Below are 21,108 nucleotides of genomic sequence, written 5' to 3'. Positions count from 1 at the left end.
ATTCATCATTGGATTATATACTCACACGTTAAATTAACAAAATCAATTGAAATAATGAAAATTCTAAAATCAACCAAACTAAAATCATAACAGAATAATTGAAAGAATGATTAATTTGTTTGACTACTTAATTAGAATTGAACAATACCCAATTTGCATTTTAGTTTTTTTAAACAAAAAATAAAAGGTTATTTGCATGAAAAATCTAAAATTTTTCGTTATTTTATAATTTAATTTAAAATTTTAAATGATGATAAAATTATCTAAAATTATAAAATTTATTGTAATTATATTCAAATTAAAATTTAAATTAGAGACAGCGTACGTGGTAAGATTACGTAAATTATTTTATTATAGTTATGTAAATAAATACTATTCATAAAAAATTTAAAATTTGTATCTATTTTGCTATTTTTTTTAAATATGTGAAGTATATAATTTGGTGTGACAGCACATAAAAATATTTAAGTAATTAACATTATTATAAAGTCTATGCCCTTTTGTTTTCAACACAAGTTGTTATCCCCACTTGCCTAAAAAATTATATATGCCTTAAATTAAAATTCCAATTTTGACTTTGTCAACAAATGAATGCGAAGCTCTAACGTGAAAGCCACCGCTATTTCTGCTTCCTTAGTGTATTCTTTATTTTTATTTTTTTTCAATTTGCTGTTATTGCAGGAAGCAAGAAATGGTAGATGAGAATGAAACAAGCAAGGACTTGCTACAAAAGCATAAACTAAAGGTGCAGATCTTTCACTTTCTCCCATTTTAATCCAAGAATATACTCATTCCAGCATTCCCAGCCAACAAATAAAGATTTATTTCCTTGGTACCCTTTAAAATTTCTTCATTTCTGGATTTTTGTTTTGTTTTTTACTTAATTTTTGTCCTTCACAGGAGTGCAAGAGATGGGAAATGAGAATGATAACCACTATTTGCCACTGTATAAAGCTGCACTACATGGGGATTGGATTACAGCAAAGAGAATTTTTGACAGTGATTCAAATGCTCTAACTGCTAAAATTTTAGGCTTACATGAGACTGCTCTTCATGTCTCAATCAGCGCTGGTCATTCCATTGAATTTGTGAAGAAGCTTGTAGATAGAATGTCAGCAGATGAACTTGGAATAAAAAATAAGTACGGCTATACTCCTCTTCACTATGCTGGTATAGCTGGAAACACAGCAGCTGCAAAGCTTCTGGTTAACAAAAATCCAAAATTGACTCAAGAAAGAAACTCTGATAATGACACCCCACTTCATCGTGCTGCTGCTTATGCCCATGAAGATACAGTTCAGTATCTTCTGTTAGTGACTGAGGATGAAGAAGATCCAATTCGTTCAAGTCCTTTTACAGATGAAGATGGTGTCAGGCTTCTAAATTTGCTGATAATTGCAGATTTTTATAGTTATGTTCAACATGATTTGTGTGTGTAATTAAACAAATATTCAGCTATGATCTGTTGATAACCATTTTCTTCTCATGTTTTCATGAACAGGCATTGCTCTTACTGTGTTGAAACGCTACCCTGGATTAGCTCGCAAAACAGACTATAATGGATTTTCAGCTTTAGACAGATTGGCTGAAAAGCCTCATGCATTCTTAAGTGGAAGTCGGCTTGGATTTTTTCAGCGTTTTCTCTATCATTGTTGGTCTAGCAATCTTGATCTGTTTCATTTAGTGAAATTTATTGTTTAATCTTCGCGATACGGAAGAACTCAATAGTTAGACTCTTAATTTTGAAAATACATTTAAAACTTCGATATTTTAAAAAATTTATATGTAAAAATTTATTAGTTAGTCTCCGTGTAAAAATATCTGCCTATGTATTTAAGTCATTTTTAGACTTTTGCGCAAAACTGAACGGCTAAATTTAAAGGGTATAATATTTTTAATGTATTTTTTAAAATTAAGGTTCAACTAATTCTTATATTTACATGTGAGTTAGATCACTCATTGACTAGGCCTTTTCTCTGCAGATTTTGCAGTTACTTCTGCAGATAAAGCAAGTGTCCATCAAGGCAAAGACGTAGAAACTCCAGGTGGGAGTTTTGGTGAATACAAAAACGAATCCTTGCACTTTCAATTTCTACAGCAGATACAGAAAACAAAAGTGATGCATAAGCAAGCAATGGAGCTACTCAGATTCTTGATTTCTGAAGCTTTAAAGGGGAGTGTTTTAGAAGCTGATAATCTATTAGGACCTCCAACAAGAATTGCTGCAATATTAGGCATCCAAGAATTCGTTACTGAGATGATTAAGTCCTACCCTGTCACGGTTTGGCTAGAGAATATGGCTGGACAAAACATTTTTCTTCTTGCTGTAAAACATCGCCAAGAAAAATATTCAATCTGCTATATCAAATGGGTACCCACAATATTTTTGCTGCATCATTCTCAGATGATTTGGGCAACAACATGTTGCATTTAGCAGGGAAGCTGGAACCATCAATCAAGATTTCTGGTGCTGCTCTGCAGATGCAAAGGGAGTTGCAATGGTTCAAGGTTATAAATTCTTCAAACACTACTGCATTTTAGAGTAAATTGTTACCTTAATATTATTGTGACAATAATTTAAAATTATTGCTGAGAAATTTAAATTTTTACTATATATAATACCATATTTTTAATAAATGGTTTGTTTTATGTATAATAAGATAATAAATTCTTGGTTTATAAATGAATTTTTGTTATTAAGCTTGTAAAGAGCAAGTAAGAGGATTACTAAGGTTCATGGGTGCGAGATTGGAACGAAAAACTAATTTTAGTTCAAATTTATCGATTTACTCCCTTGTGCGTGCAAATAAATAAAGCTGTGAAATTTTTAATTTTCGTATGTTTGAATCATATACGATTTGTTATCAATTGTTTGCTGTTGAATATTTCTGTTGGAGAATTTTAGCTATTTTTATCTATTGCGAAAGAATAAGTAAAAGGTTGTTGTATGCTATGGCAGTGATTTTCAAACAATTGTTGTTAAATTTTATGTTGGAGATTTCCTCTTGCAAACAGCATTATAGTATTCAAGATTTTATCTTTCTTTGTTCATGATCATTTCTTTCTTAAATTTTATGCAGGAAGTGGAAAAAGTTGTCCAACCATCATACAAAGAAATGAAAAACAAAGATATGCAAACTCCAAGGATGGTGTTCACTGCGGAACACAAAGATCTAGTTGAGAAAGGTGAGAAATGGATGAAGGACACAGCAACATCTTGCGCAACAGTCGCAGCCCTTGTCGTCACAGTCGTGTTTGCGGCAGCTTTCACCGTACCGGGTGGCAACAACAGCGATGTAGGGATACCCATTTATCTAAACGAAACATCTTTCATGATTTTTGCTGTATCAGATGCCTTGGGACTATTTTCTTCCTCAACATCATTGCTGATGTTTCTGGGAATTCTCACATCTCGCTATTCTGAAGAAGATTTTCTCAGGGCCTTGCCAATGAGATTGAGCATTGGACTTATCACATTATTCTTCTCAATAGCTTCCATGCTCACAGCATTCACTGCAGCCTTTCACTTGGTTTTGTTTCATAGAGTGAGATGGATCACAATTCCAATTGGCCTACTAGCTTGTGCACCTGTCACCTTATTTGCACTTCTGCAATTTCCTCTCTTGGTTGAGATAGTCTCTTCAACATTTGGGCCTAGCATTTTTTACAAACAAAGTGAGGAAATAATTTTTTAGCTCAAGAATATATATTTTTATGTTGTGTTTCTTCTTTATTGTTTGATGTTCATCTTATGTAAGATGCAGCTTTCACTGTGTTTCAGCTTAATGAACTTGGGAAAATTACTATTTGTTTTATATGGTCTATGAAACTTATTAGTTATCAATCGATTTGAATATATTAAAGCATTCTTAAATTTTTAAAAAAGTCTGTTAATTAGTCATTTTATTAAATTTTATTCGTTAAATATTATAAAAAAAAATTAAAATATTAACACATAAACTAAATATAAAATATTTAATAACTAAAGTTAATGGATAGGCTTTATATATTTTTAAAATTTTGAAAATTTTTAATTTATTTTTCAAAATCGATAAATCAATTAATGGTTTTTTATATTTTATAGACTAGATAATAAATTTTTTAATATATTATTTAGAAATAGTACAATTAAATTGTATCTAAAATTATAATGATTCGAGTTTAAATTCTAATTAAAATCATTTATAAAAATTAAAAAAAAAAACAGTAAATTCACAAATCTTATATAATAGCAGAAAGAATGAGAGAGCTGTGTACATATATTTCTATTTTTTATTAATGATAATAGTTTATTTGTGAGTTTAAAATTTTTAAATTTGTAAAAAAAATTATAAAGTGTTACTTTATTTTTATATTTTTTTTAGAAATTATATATGAATCTTATTAACTCTGTTTGTTTTTTTTGATATTACAACCTAATAATAGAAAATAAGTGACACTATATAATAATCGCTCAAAATAAAATAAGTTATGAGTTATTACTATAAAATTTTTTTTGCCTTTTCTAATTAACTAATTGACTTCTCTAACAAAAGAAACTAAATGCACCGTTTAGCTTAAAGGAACTAATATTAAAGACTAAAAGACACTGTTTTATTAACTCTTCATCCCCCTCAAGATAGTGATGGTGAAAAATACGACACCAATGCCATTTTGGACAATAAAGAAGAAAAAAGAGGGGATGCCAAAGACTTGGTGAACAGATGTCCGAGTTGAGCTTGAGACGAGACATGAACTAGTCTGAGGCCTTTACTTAGCTGATTTCGTACCATATGACAGTCAATGTCCATATATTTTATACGTTCATGTAACACTGGATTGTTGGCTATGTGCATTGTGGCTTGGTTATCACGGTGAAGAGGAATTGCGAGGGTGACTGGAGATGAAAATCTCGAAGAAGATACGAGATCTATTGGAGTTCACAAACTATAGATGCCATACTTTTGTATTCGGCATCAGCAGAAGGTCTAGTATTTTTTGTTTCTTGGATTTCTAAGAAACTAAAGAAAGGCCTAAGAATACACAATTTCTTATAATTAATTTTCTAGACGTAGGACATGAAGCCCAGTTAGCATCATTGAATACTTGTAATTGAAAAGAATTTTTGGCAGGAATGAAAACACCTCTATCTAGGTAGCCCTTCAGATGCTTCAACACATGAATGGCTCCCAATAAGACTGTAGAGGACTTTGCATAGATTAGCTAAGTTTTTTTATTGAGAAGGTAATAGCAAGTCTTGTTAGGCATAAATAAAGCAGTTTGCCTATGAGTCTCATATAAAAATTAGGATTAGTGATTAATTCACCTTTTTTAGAATTGAATTTAGCATTTCTAACCATTGGAGTGGGACCAGATTTGATATTAATTAGTCCAGCATCCTTAACTAAATCCATGACATACTTTTTCTGGTGAGGAATATCCCAGAAGGGGATCTTGCTAACTTAAGGCCTAAAAAATACCTTGCATAGCCTAAGTCTTTAATAGTGAATGGTTGATCCAGAAACCTTTTGACATTCTGGATGACTTCTTCATCAGGCTCAGCAATTAAAACATCATGCACATATACTAAAAGAGTCACAAAAGAGGATCCAATTCCTTTGGTGAAAAGGCAATGATTTGCAGTTGATTGTATGAAGCCAAAGTTCATCAATTAGACTGTAAACTCTTTATTCCACTGTCTACTGGCTTATTTTAAGCCATATAAAGACTTAATCAACCTGCAATCTTGACCAGGAGTAGCCTTATTGTAACCCTCAGGAGGGAGCAAGTATAGATCTTCAGTAATATAACCATGCAAGAAAGCATTGTTAACATCTATTTGATGTATTGGCCATCCAAAACTAGTAGCTACAGTTAAGAATATTTTGACAGTGACTAACTTGGCTACAGGAGAGAAATTATCTACATAATCAATCCCTTCAACTTGGTTATATCCCTTTGCTACAAGCCTTGCCTTGCCTTGAATCTATCAATTGTACCATCAGGTTTGTTTTTTATCTTAAACACCCATTTTGATGCAATAGCTCTCTTTCCAAGAGGAAGAGTGGTGAGTTTCCATATGTCATTAAGTTCTAAGGCTCTTAACTCTTCTTGCATGGCCTCAACCCATTAGGGATTCTTGCTAGCTACATTATAAGTTTTTTGCTTCACTGAGAAGAGCGATATTAGCAGCAAATTGATTATGATGTGGAGTGAAGCTAAATGAGGAAGGTTTATTAACAAAACAACTGATCTCATGAGACACAGCTACAAAGTCTTGGAGCCAGGAAGGTTGTACAATGGTTCTTGAACTTCTTCTTAAAACATGTACAGATCCTGAAGTAACAGGAGTTACTTGAGGAGATTTAGGAGCAATATTAGTGGTGTAAGGGAGTGGTGAGGTAGAAATTGAAGAGTAACATAACTCTATTTGTTCTTCAGTGTAAGGTACTATAGGAAGTGGTACAATAGAAGAAGGTTTAATGTTCAGCTCCTTATAAGGAAAAGTATCTTCATAGAATATGACATCTCTGGATGCAAATATTCTTTTGGTAGCTAAATCAAAGAGTCTGTAATCTCTATGATCTGCAGCATAACCCAACATACTACATTTTATTGCCCTTGGAGCAAACTTGTCCTTGTGGGGCTCTGTAATTGTGGCATAGCATAGGCAGCCTACTGTTCTAAGATTACTGTACTCTGAGGGCTTCCCATGCAATATTTCAAAAGGTGTTCTCTAGTTAAGGACAGGAGTAGGTAGTTTGTTGATGAGATGTGTGGCTGATAGCACACATTCACTCCAGAAAAGCTTTGGAAGACTGGCCTGAAACATTAGAGCTCTTGCTATTTCCAGGAGATGTTTATGCTTCCTCTCCACTATCCTATTTTTTTGTGGGGGTATAGATGCATGTCTTCTAATATATGATGCCCTTATCTGCAAAATAACTCTTGGAAACTGAGTTTATGAACTCAATTCCATTGTCTGACCTCACCTTCATTATTTTGAGCTGAAATTGATTCACAACTATGTTATAAAAGGTCCTTAGAGCAATGGATACATCAACTTTGTTAGCTAACATGTATGTCCAAGTACACCTACTAAAGTCATCCACAATGGTGAGAAGAAAACGTGCACCAGTAAGAGAGATCTCACTATAAGGGCCCCAAAGATCTATATGCAGCAACTCTAATATTCTTGAAGAAGAAATACCACTTTTATTAAATGCAATCTTGCTGTTTTGCATAAGAACATACATCACAATGACTGGTATGGAATTCTTTATTTATAATGTTATGAATGTGAGAGAGTTTGGTTGAGGACACATGACCAAGTCTCCTGTGCCAAACCTCAGCTGAGACGTTGTTTACTGATAGATGGGCTTGAGGTCCTTATTGTTTAGGTTCTGTGTTGCAAAAGATGTCTTGTCTAGCATGTATAAGCCGTTGACAAGCTTACTTGTTGCCATTATTCTTTTAGTTTATTGGTCCTGCAGAATACATATATTGCTATCAAAAGAAATTGTTAAATTTGGGTCAGGCCTAACTCACCCCAAAAGCTAGCTCAAGGAAGAGGATTGCCTATGGCCCATATAAGGGACACATTACCCCTTCCACAACCGACGTGGGATTCAACAGAAACAATCACATTTGATTCTTGTGCCAGCTTGCTTACAGATAACAAATTGTATTTAAAGGTGGGAATATGCAGAACATTGTTGATAATCAGATCAGAGGATAACATCACAGTTCCTATGTGCAATATCTATTGGTGAGATCCATCAAGTAACAATACTGGACTTTGCTTCTTAACTGCTTCTTTCTCATAGAACAACTTATTGTCATGGCACATGTGGCTTATGTTTCTAGAGTCAATTATCCATTGAACGATGTGATTTAGAGAGAGAACAGTAGTGGAGGTACCTGCAAATCCTGAGAAGTCTGATCCAGGAGATTTAACTCCTTTTCCCTTTAGAAGCCTGGAAAATTCTTGTTGAAGAACATTTGCCAGACTTGCACTCCATTCTTGTGGCAAACTAGTTGAATTATTTGAACTCGAGGATTCTGCCTCATTTGATGATTCTGCTGTGAAAGCTTGATGCTTATATCTAGATTTAGATCTTTTCTACTTTAATTCCTTAAACTAGTCTGGGTAGCCATGCAGCTTGAAGCAAGTGTCTCTAAGATGACTTGAGTTCTTGCAGAAATCACAGTGTCTATCTTCCTTTTTACTGAAGTCCTTTTTCTTAAAGCTTTTACCACTTACACTGTTATATTGTCCTTTAACCAACAAAGTAGAGACTTTCTCATCTAAATCATTAGCAATTACATTGACTTGTCTCTGTTTTTGAACTCACAAAACCATAGAATATGCTTTGTTTACAGTTGGTAGAGAATCCATGATTAAGATTCAATTTTTAACATGATCATATGAATAATTTAGTCCCATAAGAAATTGCATTATCTTTTTTTTTTATTCTCTCTTTCAATGAAAGTTCTAGAGGCTTCACATTCACATGTTGGTAAATGTTTCAAAATACTCAACTCATCCCACAACATCTTAAGTTTCGTAAAATATATTGTTGACATAACTCCCAGACTAATAGTGCTTATCTCTCTGTCTAATTTAAAAAATCAAAATGCCATTACTTTCACCGAAATGCTTTCTTATTTCTCCCCACAATATTCTTACATTACTTGCGTATATAAAAGGCTCTAACATGTCTTTTGAAATGGAGTTTAAAATCCAAAAATTAACTATATTAGAACTGTGTAGGCTTAGCGGATTTAACTCAATTTCTGGTTGTATCTCAATTTAGCGTCAGTTGCCATTATCGGTTTTGTCAATCAGGACTTCCTCTCGTTCCACCATAAATACTGATTATTGATCCTTGTAGAGAAACAAGAATCTTGAACAAAGAACTAGAAAGGATTTCAGATAACAATACCTAGTGGATGCTTTAATACTCGATCCTTGTTAGAAAATTTTAATTTAGAATTTAAAAAATTTTACTTTGATGGGAGAGATTCGATTTCTATTTCTATTTAAATTTAATTAATTAAATGGATTTGTATATATATTTTAATCTAAACTCAAATAAGAATTATGAATTAAAATTACACCATTAAATCATTTATTTTTTTAAACGGTTGAAATGATATGAATTAAATAAATATTTAAAAATTATTTATATATATATTAAAAATTAAATAATTATACAATTCAAAAAATAAATAAAAAAATCAGAGGTAAGATTCAATTATTTTCATTCTATAATTTAATTTGTTAACAGCTTTTCATCATACATTATATATATATATATATATATATATAAAGAAAACCCCGCAAAATTGTAAAAAAAATATAAATAAAAATAAAAATAAAAATTTGCTTTCACATCCAAACTTGAAGAACCTTTCATATAGATTCTGTACGCGTCCCACTCTCTAATTCCGTTGTAAATGGCGAGAGCTCCCTTCAGTCTCATACGCTGCATGTCTCTGAATCCGTTTCTTCATATAGTTCTATAGAAGAAAAGGATATAAAATCATTTCATTCATCTCAAAATTCAAAACCCATCTCCTGATATTTCTCTAAAATCCTTAAAAACCATCTTCTCAATCTTTGCTTTTATGGCGGGAACTCCATTGCTGGTGAGAAAGTTTTCAAAGCTTTGAGATTCTGTGATTCTTGTTCTTGTTTTTTGCATTTGGGATTTGTGTATCTGTAAATATAAGAATACAGAATCTCTTCTTTTGATTGTTTTCTTTCTTTTATGGCGAACCCATCTGATACCCATCATCAAGATGCCAATCGTGCGCCCTCTTCTTCACTGGAGCAAACCCCACTAAAACAACAAGTCCTATTCCAGGTTTGAGACATGACCCTGGTATCTCCACTGAATGGAGCAAGGAAGAGCAAACAAGTCTTGAAGATGGTTTAGTCAAGTTAGTCATTTTCATTTCTAGTTTACTTAGTTTCTTGCTGCTTTTCTTAAATTGGGTTATTCCAATCTTTCTTGATTCTGTTTATTTGTGAATTTTTGTTGGGGCTTGTGTTGATTATTTCACGTTTTGTGAATCTTCGCCTGAATTTCATTTTTTGCTGAGTTCTTGATAATTCTGTTAGCTGAGGTCTTGATTAGACGCATATAAATTCTGTCAACATTTATCATTTTTGCATGTTTCTTTTATACAAAAAAAAAAAAAAAAAAAGGATCCCACTCAACTTTTATGAACTAAATACTCCATAAATGCAGATTGTTACTAACCAAGTTCCTCAAAATGTTAATGTACATTGAGAAATGCCAAGAACAGTCACTTTTTCAATATTATTGTCCAACGCTCTCCACTCAATTGGTTGCAAAATATTTTATATTTTTTCTCTCCTTAATTAATTATTAATTATTATACTGGTCATACTTTTCCACCAATGGAATGAAGAGTGATGACATTTCTCATGTATATTTCCCTTGTTTATCTAGATGTTAATATGTGATTCTTTTGTATTTTCAATATCTTGGGATGAAGGATTATTTAGAACTGATTGTCAAGCTGAAAGAATATTACTTTAGCTACATTTATTAAATTTTACACATCTTCCTTTTTTTGGTCTTAACTAACCCAGTATAACTGTTTTTCTTAATACTGATTTCAGGAAAGCTTAGTAAAAAAAAAAAAAAAAAACTTTGGCTCTATTCTCTATGTGGCTTAAGGACACTTTCATGGTTTTTATGCACTACTATTAAATATGATAATTTTATCTCAATTGCCAAATTTATTTCCAATTCTATCTGTACTTTTCTGACTGAACCTTCAATTATTCTATCATAATCTCTATTAGCATCAAAATGAAGATTGGGCCGCGTTGATGGTAGTTGGGAGTTTGGATCATCATCTGGCCAATCATTGTTACCGTTATTTTCTCATCTAACTAACTGATTCACAACTAACCAGCTAACTAATCTGCCAACTCAGCCAACAGACAGTTAGCTAACTAACCAGCGGACTCCTCTTCTTATCTTAGCTCGCTGTCACAACATTACCCTCCCTTGTGAAAGCATTCTTGTACTCAAGGATGAGTTGAATGAAGATTAACACGCACAAGTAACGTCTTACATGCTGAAATTGGCTGTTAATAGAGCAGCTGCCAAATAACTTGTTGAAGATGCCTTGTGCATGACATGAACACCTTCAAGAAATGAACTGTTAATTGATTATTGATTTCTAGCCATACATGTAAGGATACCCATCTTAGGATACTTCTTATCAAGAAATGTCATTCCCAAATTTATTCATATTTCACAAATAGAAAAGATACTCATCTTAGGATACTTCTTATCAAGGCTTGTAAGACCTCTGCAATTCACTTTATCATTTTCACAAACAGTTAAACTTTCACATCCTCTTCTTTAATTGAAACCTTCTCAACGAAAATGCACTTTTTGTCTTCAAAAAGTTATATCAAGTCTAGCAGCAAGAGATGTACCTTCCTTATTAAAGACTTTAATCTCAATTCATGGTCCTCGCTCCAAGATGCCTCAGGCCTGTGGACTTTCAGTTGTGAAGCTTTAATCAACTTCAACATGTGTTCCTCAAGAATTTGAAGCCTGGTTTTTTCCAATTGTGGAATTCTGCATCGCTTGTTTCTTTTCCGCTGGCCTGGCCAGAGTTTCAGGAATTATGGTTTCGTTCCCTTTTCATCGTGAGGCTCTCATCATTTCCATCATTTCTTCAATTTTATGTAATTCTGAACTCAAATCTTGGATTTTATGATTCTGCAACTGCATTTGCTCCATCAGATTCTGCGACCTAAGGTTCTCAGCAAATACCTTGCTTGTTCTTCCTTGCCAATTTAAGTTGTGCTGGTTTTAGATCTGCCGGATTGAACTGTTCTGATACCAAATGTTGTGGCAGGGCCACAACTCAATAGAAAAAGAGAGGAACGGAGAGAGGAAAATACAGAAGAAAGGGGAGAAGAAAGAGAAGAAGAAGGAAGGAAGGTGAGAAATAGAGAGAGAGGACATAACTTAGCCTAACAGACGTATTAGCTAACTAACCAGCAGAATCAAGCTCTTCACAACACTTGGCTAATGGAACTATTTACATACTAAAATATGGAAAGATGCCAAATGACTGGACAAAAAGCACTCTGGTTCCTCTTTTTAATAACAAAGGAGACAATCTATCATGGTAGTTTGCTTATATCCAACATAGAATAGAATGTCGTAGCATGGATGTATGATAAGCTAGTGGTAAAAGAAACGAGAAGGGAAAGAGAGAGACCTAAAATGATGTGGAGGAAAGTGATATAAAAGAATTATCAAGTAAAGCTGAACAGCAAAAATATATCCATACAATTGACTCCAACTAATTTGGGAATAAGGCTTAGCTGCTATTGTTTTTGTCGAGCTATTGAACCCCGTCAAAGTCCTTTTGTGATCAATGGCATCCTAATTGTCATGATATTTTTTGTTAATAGATTCGCTGTTGTTTTCCTACCAGTAATTGTGAACTAAAAAGTAACAACTCAACAATGTGAATGTAATAATTGGGTGATTGGAAGAATTGGAAGCATTTTATGATGTGCATTGTCATGTTGGGTGTTGGTACTGTAGATTTGCTTCCTTTTCCCTGTATTTCTCTGTATGTGTTCACGTGCAGACACTTGTAATTCTTGATTCATTATACATAGGAAGTTACCAATTATTATTTCATGGCCAAGATCTGAACTTTTGCTCTTCAGGAGTTTTCTACTTCCCTATTTAGGGCATCACTTAACTAAATCTCAATTTTAAAACCAGTTATGGTCGGCTATATAGCCACTTTGAGAATTTATTCTCCGCTTAGAGCAAATGTTCGTCTCTGATAATTGATACAATGTTAGTTCTGTATAGAACATGTAGTTAATTGATTACAGCATCTTCATATTCGAGCATCATTAATGATGAAACCCTTTTTATCTTAAGCAGAGTCAGAAGTTTTCAATGTACAGCCTTTCTGGATGCATATTATAAAGACACTTGAGAGGCTTTCTGGATTAATAGTGTTATATTAAAAGAATCTTCTATGAAGAGTTTCTTTATGGGTTGATTTCAACCTCTCCCTCCAAGCATACAGAATTAAGTCATTGTGGTTCATAAAAACCTTAAATACTGTTGAATTGATAATGGATGTAGATTTCAATTGGGTTAGTGATTGGACATCTCATGTACTCATATTAGCAGTTTGTGTTAAATGTTATATAATGAAAACACCATAGATGTCTTGAGATGAAGTAGTCTAGTAAAAGCTTGAGATAAATTAATTGGAGTTTACCATTTTCTGCTTGTCACCTGAAACAGTTTGTGTGTGATTGTAAATGAGTTGATGGAGGGAGATGATTCAGCCTCAAGTGCACATCATGTCAAGAAACTAAAGTTATACTTGTAATCATTCAATGGATGAATGTGATGTCGTTAATGAGGTTCAAGATAAGGAGGAAGAATTTATGATGGGTCATTGTGGCAATTCATAATACGAAAAACACCTTTTTCTTGGCTAGTATTTGGAGGGAGGTCAGAAATTTGTTGGATATTTGTCTTTTTAGTAAGATTGGATCTGATCAGGTCCCAATTTAGAATTCTCAAATGGGGTAATGCTTTTGTTTTTTTTTTTTTTGGCATAGAAGTTATAGCATTTGCAGTGCATGAAACCTTTATTTTTTGGCCCCTTTCCCTCCCTAGTTCTATAAATCTCATTATTTCTTATATGATATTACTATATCTCCCGGTTTATTGATAAGCCGCATCATGCTGCTTGCAGTTGGTGGTGTTACAGGGAAGCTTCTCGAGCAAAATGCCGAGGCCTTCTATCAAATATCTGCTAATCTTTCTACAATGCAGGTGAATACCTATGTCATGATCTCAGCATTTTCACTTAAAATATGCACGAGTTCGGTATAATCTCAAATGATCTTAATGCATTGCTCTCTCTCTCTCTCTCTCTCTCTTATGTGTGCACGTGTACTTGTTTCCTTTTTCTGAAGAGAACCCTTACCGCATCCTCGGGATGTGATTACTTGGTTGACCGAGTCGAGAAATCATAGATGCAGCTGGTCTTTCTGTACAAAATATCTATATGCATTAAGTAGCCTATGCCCTTGAAGTTTTTTCTTTAATGATGTTTCTGGTGGTGCTTCTTGACCCGTAATTTCTGTGAAAAGCGTTTGCTAGTGTTTTTGTTTTTCATCCTGCTTCATGCATGTCTTGCAGTTGTAGCTGTGAAACTGAAGGCATTTTTCTTATATTTTTCTTTTTCAGCTACAGAAGAACATCAGTCTCCTCTGCCGAGTATGTTGGAACTTGTGCCTTTGATGATCTGACTGAGTTGCTGTCAAGCTTGGTCCTATTTCTTCCCAAATAGAATTCGTCTGTCTCGTTTATATTTGCAGGTTGAATGACATGCCTGATGTAATGAAGCAGATGCCACCATTGCCATTCAAGTTGAATGAAAAGCTAGCTAACACCATGCTTCCCTATCGTCCGAATCTTCCAATGAAATGATCATGACCCTTCTCAGTCAGATCATCCAGCCTCCGATCAACTAATCTGTAGACGATGGAACAGCCACCACCGGCCGGTTGACCTATGATTTTGCTTTGGAAATGGCGTGTAGTTCATCATGCTATAGATTTTAGTATTTTGTTTTTGCTGCCTTCAATTACAGTTTGCTTTGAAGAAATGGTACATTTCATATAGAAAGTTATGAAAAGGATAAATATTTTTTTTTTTTTGTTTAGACTATATAATACTTTTAATATTTATTCAAATTAATTAAAAAATTAATTAATTAATTAATTATATATATATATATATACGGGTATATATATATATATATATATATATATATAAAAGGGGAAGAGGAAATAATTGAAATTTCAAAAATGCCCTTGATACTTGATATTATTTACTATAAGAGCTAAATTTTATTAAAAGTAATTTATTTTAAATTTATAATGCAAATCAATTTTAGAGTAAATTTAATTTATTGTTAAATTTATTTATTTTAATTAATTAGAGTTTATATAAATTTAAAATTCTTCAATTCTATTTGCATTGAAATTTTTTTAATTAATTTTTATTTATTTATTTTTAGAAAAAAAAAACCATACATTCACTGTGCAAGAGTTTTGTAAAAAAACAAATATAAATAAAGTGATTTAATATTTTTTATAACTAAAATATAGATGAATAAAAATAATAATAGTGTGTAAAAATGCATAATATAATAATTATAATATAATATATTATAAAATTAGTGTATATAAATACATATAATTATTGTTGAAAGCATATAACATACTTAAAAACTCATAAAAATGAATTGGCTATTTTTATTGCACGAAAAAATAGTTAAAACAGTTCGGTTCAAATTGATCTAAATAATTTTTGAATCTACTTTCCGCTTGATTTTAAATGATTTTTCATTTGATTTAAAATAATTAATTTAAGTTATTTAATAGTTTCGTGCTAATTATTATAGCGTCCAAGTAGTAGGTGAATCTCACACTCGACTTCCACATCTAAAACTTGTGGTAAGAAGGGTTTTATTCTTGTGTTCGAAAATAATATTCTAAAATTTTTGTGTGTTTTCCATTATTTGTGTGAACGTTTCGTTTGGACTTGTGGACGACTTCTACTTCCAAGCAAATAGGTGAACTTTACACTCGTACTAACTATTATATATAATTTTAATTTGGCATAATCCATCGATATAGAACGACTTCCACATCCAAGCAGGTAGGTGAATCTCATAATAGTACTGCTTTAACAACCATTCACAATTCTCATATACTCAATATAGAATGCCTATAAAGAATGGAGGCACAATATAAAATTTTAAAAAGTTTACATAATAACACGAGAATATATCAATATATCTGATATGACATACCTATTAATATTAATAAATAAAAAAAAATTACAAATAATTATTGTGATCCCAATTTGCTAAGCTTGTACTATGAATTCTCTCTATATTCTTTAAAAAATTATATTTTAATCCTTGAAGTTTTAAACGCTTCACTTAGTAGCTGAAATGCTTAGCAACTATCACCGGCAGACAAGGTCATCTTACTTCAGTCTGTTTTATCTACCATGCACTATATATGCTATGCAAACTGCTTAAGTTGGCAATTTCTGTTTATGATGATATTGAGAAATCCATTCATCTGTTTGTTTGGGGTTCAATTGCGGAGAAAAGAAAATTTGCTTTGGTTTCTCGGGAAAGTGTACGACGTGCTAAGGATCATTGTGGGTTTGGCATTCGAGATTTTGGTTGCCAAGAAAATAGCAGCTCCTGAAACATCCTTGCAAATCTCTTAACAGCCAACCAAGACCAACACCAGTTACATTTGACAAAAGGAGGAGGTGGTTTAAGCTAGACAGCTGTTGTAGACCCAACTCAAAAAATAAAGGAGATATTTGAATTTTCTGAATACAGTCAACCAATCTGTGTAAAAAAAAAAAAATGATCTTTTATACAATAGTTATTCATCATTGGATTATATACTCACACGTTAAATTAACAAAATCAATTGAAATAATGAAAATTCTAAAATCAACCAAACTAAAATCATAACAGAATAATTGAAAGAATGATTAATTTGGTTTGACTACTTAATTAGAATTGAACAATACCCAATTTGCATTTTAGTTTTTTTAAACAAAAAATAAAAGGTTATTTGCATGAAAAATCTAAAATTTTTCGTTATTTTATAATTTAATTTAAAATTTTAAATGATGATAAAATTATCTAAAATTATAAAATTTATTGTAATTATATTCAAATTTAAAATTTAAATTAGAGACAGCGTACGTGGTAAGATTACGTAAATTATTTTATTATAGTTATGTAAATAAATACTATTCATAAAAAAATTTAAAATTTGTATCTATTTTGCTATTTTTTTTAAATATGTGAAGTATATAATTTGGTGTGACAGCACATAAAAATATTTAAGTAATTAACATTATTATAAAGTCTATGCCCTTTTGTTTTCAACACAAGTTGTTATCCCCACTTGCCTAAAAAAATTATATATGCCTTAAATTAAAATTCCAATTTTGACTTTGTCAACAAATGAATGCGAAGCTCTAACGTGAAAGCCACCGCTATTTCTGCTTCCTTAGTGTATTCTTTATTTTTATTTTTTTTCAATTTGCTGTTATTGCAGGAAGCAAGAAATGGTAGATGAGAATGAAACAAGCAAGGACTTGCTACAAAAGCATAAACTAAAGGTGCAGATCTTTCACTTTCTCCCATTTTAATCCAAGAATATACTCATTCCAGCATTCCCAGCCAACAAATAAAGATTTATTTCCTTGGTACCCTTTAAAATTTCTTCATTTCTGGATTTTTGTTTTGTTTTTTACTTAATTTTTGTCCTTCACAGGAGTGCAAGAGATGGGAAATGAGAATGATAACCACTATTTGCCACTGTATAAAGCTGCACTACATGGGGATTGGATTACAGCAAAGAGAATTTTTGACAGTGATTCAAATGCTCTAACTGCTAAAATTTTAGGCTTACATGAGACTGCTCTTCATGTCTCAATCAGCGCTGGTCATTCCATTGAATTTGTGAAGAAGCTTGTAGATAGAATGTCAGCAGATGAACTTGGAATAAAAAATAAGTACGGCTATACTCCTCTTCACTATGCTGGTATAGCTGGAAACACAGCAGCTGCAAAGCTTCTGGTTAACAAAAATCCAAAATTGACTCAAGAAAGAAACTCTGATAATGACACCCCACTTCATCGTGCTGCTGCTTATGCCCATGAAGATACAGTTCAGTATCTTCTGTTAGTGACTGAGGATGAAGAAGATCCAATTCGTTCAAGTCCTTTTACAGATGAAGATGGTGTCAGGCTTCTAAATTTGCTGATAATTGCAGATTTTTATAGTTATGTTCAACATGATTTGTGTGTGTAATTAAACAAATATTCAGCTATGATCTGTTGATAACCATTTTCTTCTCATGTTTTCATGAACAGGCATTGCTCTTACTGTGTTGAAACGCTACCCTGGATTAGCTCGCAAAACAGACTATAATGGATTTTCAGCTTTAGACAGATTGGCTGAAAAGCCTCATGCATTCTTAAGTGGAAGTCGGCTTGGATTTTTTCAGCGTTTTCTCTATCATTGTTGGTCTAGCAATCTTGATCTGTTTCATTTAGTGAAATTTATTGTTTAATCTTCGCGATACGGAAGAACTCAATAGTTAGACTCTTAATTTTGAAAATACATTTAAAACTTCGATATTTTAAAAAATTTATATGTAAAAATTTATTAGTTAGTCTCCGTGTAAAAATATCTGCCTATGTATTTAAGTCATTTTTAGACTTTTGCGCAAAACTGAACGGCTAAATTTAAAGGGTATAATATTTTTAATGTATTTTTTAAAATTAAGGTTCAACTAATTCTTATATTTACATGTGAGTTAGATCACTCATTGACTAGGCCTTTTCTCTGCAGATTTTGCAGTTACTTCTGCAGATAAAGCAAGTGTCCATCAAGGCAAAGACGTAGAAACTCCAGGTGGGAGTTTTGGTGAATACAAAAACGAATCCTTGCACTTTCAATTTCTACAGCAGATACAGAAAACAAAAGTGATGCATAAGCAAGCAATGGAGCTACTCAGATTCTTGATTTCTGAAGCTTTAAAGGGGAGTGTTTTAGAAGCTGATAATCTATTAGGACCTCCAACAAGAATTGCTGCAATATTAGGCATCCAAGAATTCGTTACTGAGATGATTAAGTCCTACCCTGTCACGGTTTGGCTAGAGAATATGGCTGGACAAAACATTTTTCTTCTTGCTGTAAAACATCGCCAAGAAAAAATATTCAATCTGCTATATCAAATGGGTACCCACAATATTTTTGCTGCATCATTCTCAGATGATTTGGGCAACAACATGTTGCATTTAGCAGGGAAGCTGGAACCATCAATCAAGATTTCTGGTGCTGCTCTGCAGATGCAAAGGGAGTTGCAATGGTTCAAGGTTATAAATTCTTCAAACACTACTGCATTTTAGAGTAAATTGTTACCTTAATATTATTGTGACAATAATTTAAAATTATTGCTGAGAAATTTAAATTTTTACTATATATAATACCATATTTTTAATAAATGGTTTGTTTTATGTATAATAAGATAATAAATTCTTGGTTTATAAATGAATTTTTGTTATTAAGCTTGTAAAGAGCAAGTAAGAGGATTACTAAGGTTCATGGGTGCGAGATTGGAACGAAAAACTAATTTTAGTTCAAATTTATCGATTTACTCCCTTGTGCGTGCAAATAAATAAAGCTGTGAAATTTTTAATTTTCGTATGTTTGAATCATATACGATTTGTTATCAATTGTTTGCTGTTGAATATTTCTGTTGGAGAATTTTAGCTATTTTTATCTATTGCGAAAGAATAAGTAAAAGGTTGTTGTATGCTATGGCAGTGATTTTCAAACAATTGTTGTTAAATTTTATGTTGGAGATTTCCTCTTGCAAACAGCATTATAGTATTCAAGATTTTATCTTTCTTTGTTCATGATCATTTCTTTCTTAAATTTTATGCAGGAAGTGGAAAAAGTTGTCCAACCATCATACAAAGAAATGAAAAACAAAGATATGCAAACTCCAAGGATGGTGTTCACTGCGGAACACAAAGATCTAGTTGAGAAAGGTGAGAAATGGATGAAGGACACAGCAACATCTTGCGCAACAGTCGCAGCCCTTGTCGTCACAGTCGTGTTTGCGGCAGCTTTCACCGTACCGGGTGGCAACAACAGCGATGTAGGGATACCCATTTATCTAAACGAAACATCTTTCATGATTTTTGCTGTATCAGATGCCTTGGGACTATTTTCTTCCTCAACATCATTGCTGATGTTTCTGGGAATTCTCACATCTCGCTATTCTGAAGAAGATTTTCTCAGGGCCTTGCCAATGAGATTGAGCATTGGACTTATCACATTATTCTTCTCAATAGCTTCCATGCTCACAGCATTCACTGCAGCCTTTCACTTGGTTTTGTTTCATAGAGTGAGATGGATCACAATTCCAATTGGCCTACTAGCTTGTGCACCTGTCACCTTATTTGCACTTCTGCAATTTCCTCTCTTGGTTGAGATAGTCTCTTCAACATTTGGGCCTAGCATTTTTTACAAACAAAGTGAGGAAATAATTTTTTAGCTCAAGAATATATATTTTTATGTTGTGTTTCTTCTTTATTGTTTGATGTTCATCTTATGTAAGATGCAGCTTTCACTGTGTTTCAGCTTAATGAACTTGGGAAAATTACTATTTGTTTTATATGGTCTATGAAACTTATTAGTTATCAATCGATTTGAATATATTAAAGCATTCTTAAATTTTTAAAAAAGTCTGTTAATTAGTCATTTTATTAAATTTTATTCGTTAAATATTATAAAAAAAAATTAAAATATTAACACATAAACTAAATATAAAATATTTAATAACTAAAGTTAATGGATAGGCTTTATATATTTTTTAAAATTTTGAAAATTTTTAATTTATTTTTCAAAATCGATAAATCAATTAATGGTTTTTTATATTTTATAGACTAGATAATAAATTTTTTAATATATTATTTAGAAATAGTACAATTAAATTGTATCTAAAATTATAATGATTCGAGTTTAAATTCTAATTAAAATCATTTATAAAAATTAAAAAAAAAAACAGTAAATTCACAAATCTTATATAATAGCAGAAAGAATGAGAGAGCTGTGTACATATATTTCTATTTTTTATTAATGATAATAGTTTATTTGTGAGTTTAAAATTTTTAAATTTGTAAAAAAAATTATAAAGTGTTACTTTATTTTTATATTTTTTTTAGAAATTATATATGAATCTTATTAACTCTGTTTGTTTTTTTTGATATTACAACCTAATAATAGAAAATAAGTGACACTATATAATAATCGCTCAAAATAAAATAAGTTATGAGTTATTACTATAAAATTTTTTTTGCCTTTTCTAATTAACTAATTGACTTCTCTAACAAAAGAAACTAAATGCACCGTTTAGCTTAAAGGAACTAATATTAAAGACTAAAAGACACTGTTTTA

The 21,108-nt window shown here is 32.0% G+C and overlaps 1 protein-coding gene, 1 long non-coding RNA gene and 1 pseudogene across 3 annotated transcripts; all 3 read left to right on the top strand.

The window, feature by feature from the left end:
- The first annotated feature begins 653 nt into the window (after nt 1–653).
- LOC122725183 lies at nt 654–3,822 on the top strand (annotated as a pseudogene).
- Nucleotides 3,823–9,358: 5,536 nt separating this feature from the next.
- Nucleotides 9,359–14,742, top strand: LOC122725075. Its single transcript, XR_006352472.1, has 3 exons — nt 9,359–9,924; nt 13,780–13,859; nt 14,277–14,742. It is a non-coding gene; the product is annotated as an uncharacterized LOC122725075 (long non-coding RNA).
- Nucleotides 14,743–17,144: 2,402 nt separating this feature from the next.
- Nucleotides 17,145–20,333, top strand: LOC122725181 (ankyrin repeat-containing protein ITN1-like). Of its 2 annotated transcripts, none has more exons than XM_043962140.1 (5): nt 17,145–17,255; nt 17,411–17,920; nt 18,012–18,161; nt 18,493–19,019; nt 19,592–20,333. In XM_043962140.1, exons 2-5 carry the CDS (start codon nt 17,422–17,424, stop codon nt 20,204–20,206), a joined length of 1,791 nt encoding a protein of 596 aa, XP_043818075.1. In that variant the 5' UTR covers nt 17,145–17,255; nt 17,411–17,421; the 3' UTR covers nt 20,207–20,333. The 2 variants fall into 2 exon arrangements, with proteins under 2 accessions (XP_043818075.1, XP_043818076.1); XM_043962141.1 differs by having other exon boundaries at nt 17,186–17,342.
- The last annotated feature ends 775 nt before the right edge of the window (nt 20,334–21,108 follow it).

This window comes from Manihot esculenta, chromosome 11 (assembly GCF_001659605.2).
Source record: "Manihot esculenta cultivar AM560-2 chromosome 11, M.esculenta_v8, whole genome shotgun sequence".
Classification (NCBI taxonomy): Eukaryota; Viridiplantae; Streptophyta; class Magnoliopsida; order Malpighiales; family Euphorbiaceae; genus Manihot; species Manihot esculenta.
The sequence above is the reverse complement of the archived record's forward strand: the minus strand, read 5'-3'. Positions and strand labels throughout refer to the sequence as shown.

What these genes read in the sequence shown, in the direction of transcription:
- LOC122725181 (XM_043962140.1), top strand. Translation starts at nt 17,422, where the DNA reads ATGGGAAATGAGAATGATAACCACTATTTGCCACTGTATAAAGCTGCA. An exon ending in TCAGCGTTTTCTCTATCATT is followed by an intron (nt 18,162 to 18,492) that starts GTTGGTCTAGCA and finishes TTTTCTCTGCAG; the next exon opens with ATTTTGCAGTTACTTCTGCA. An exon ending in GGGAGTTGCAATGGTTCAAG is followed by an intron (nt 19,020 to 19,591) that starts GTTATAAATTCT and finishes AATTTTATGCAG; the next exon opens with GAAGTGGAAAAAGTTGTCCA.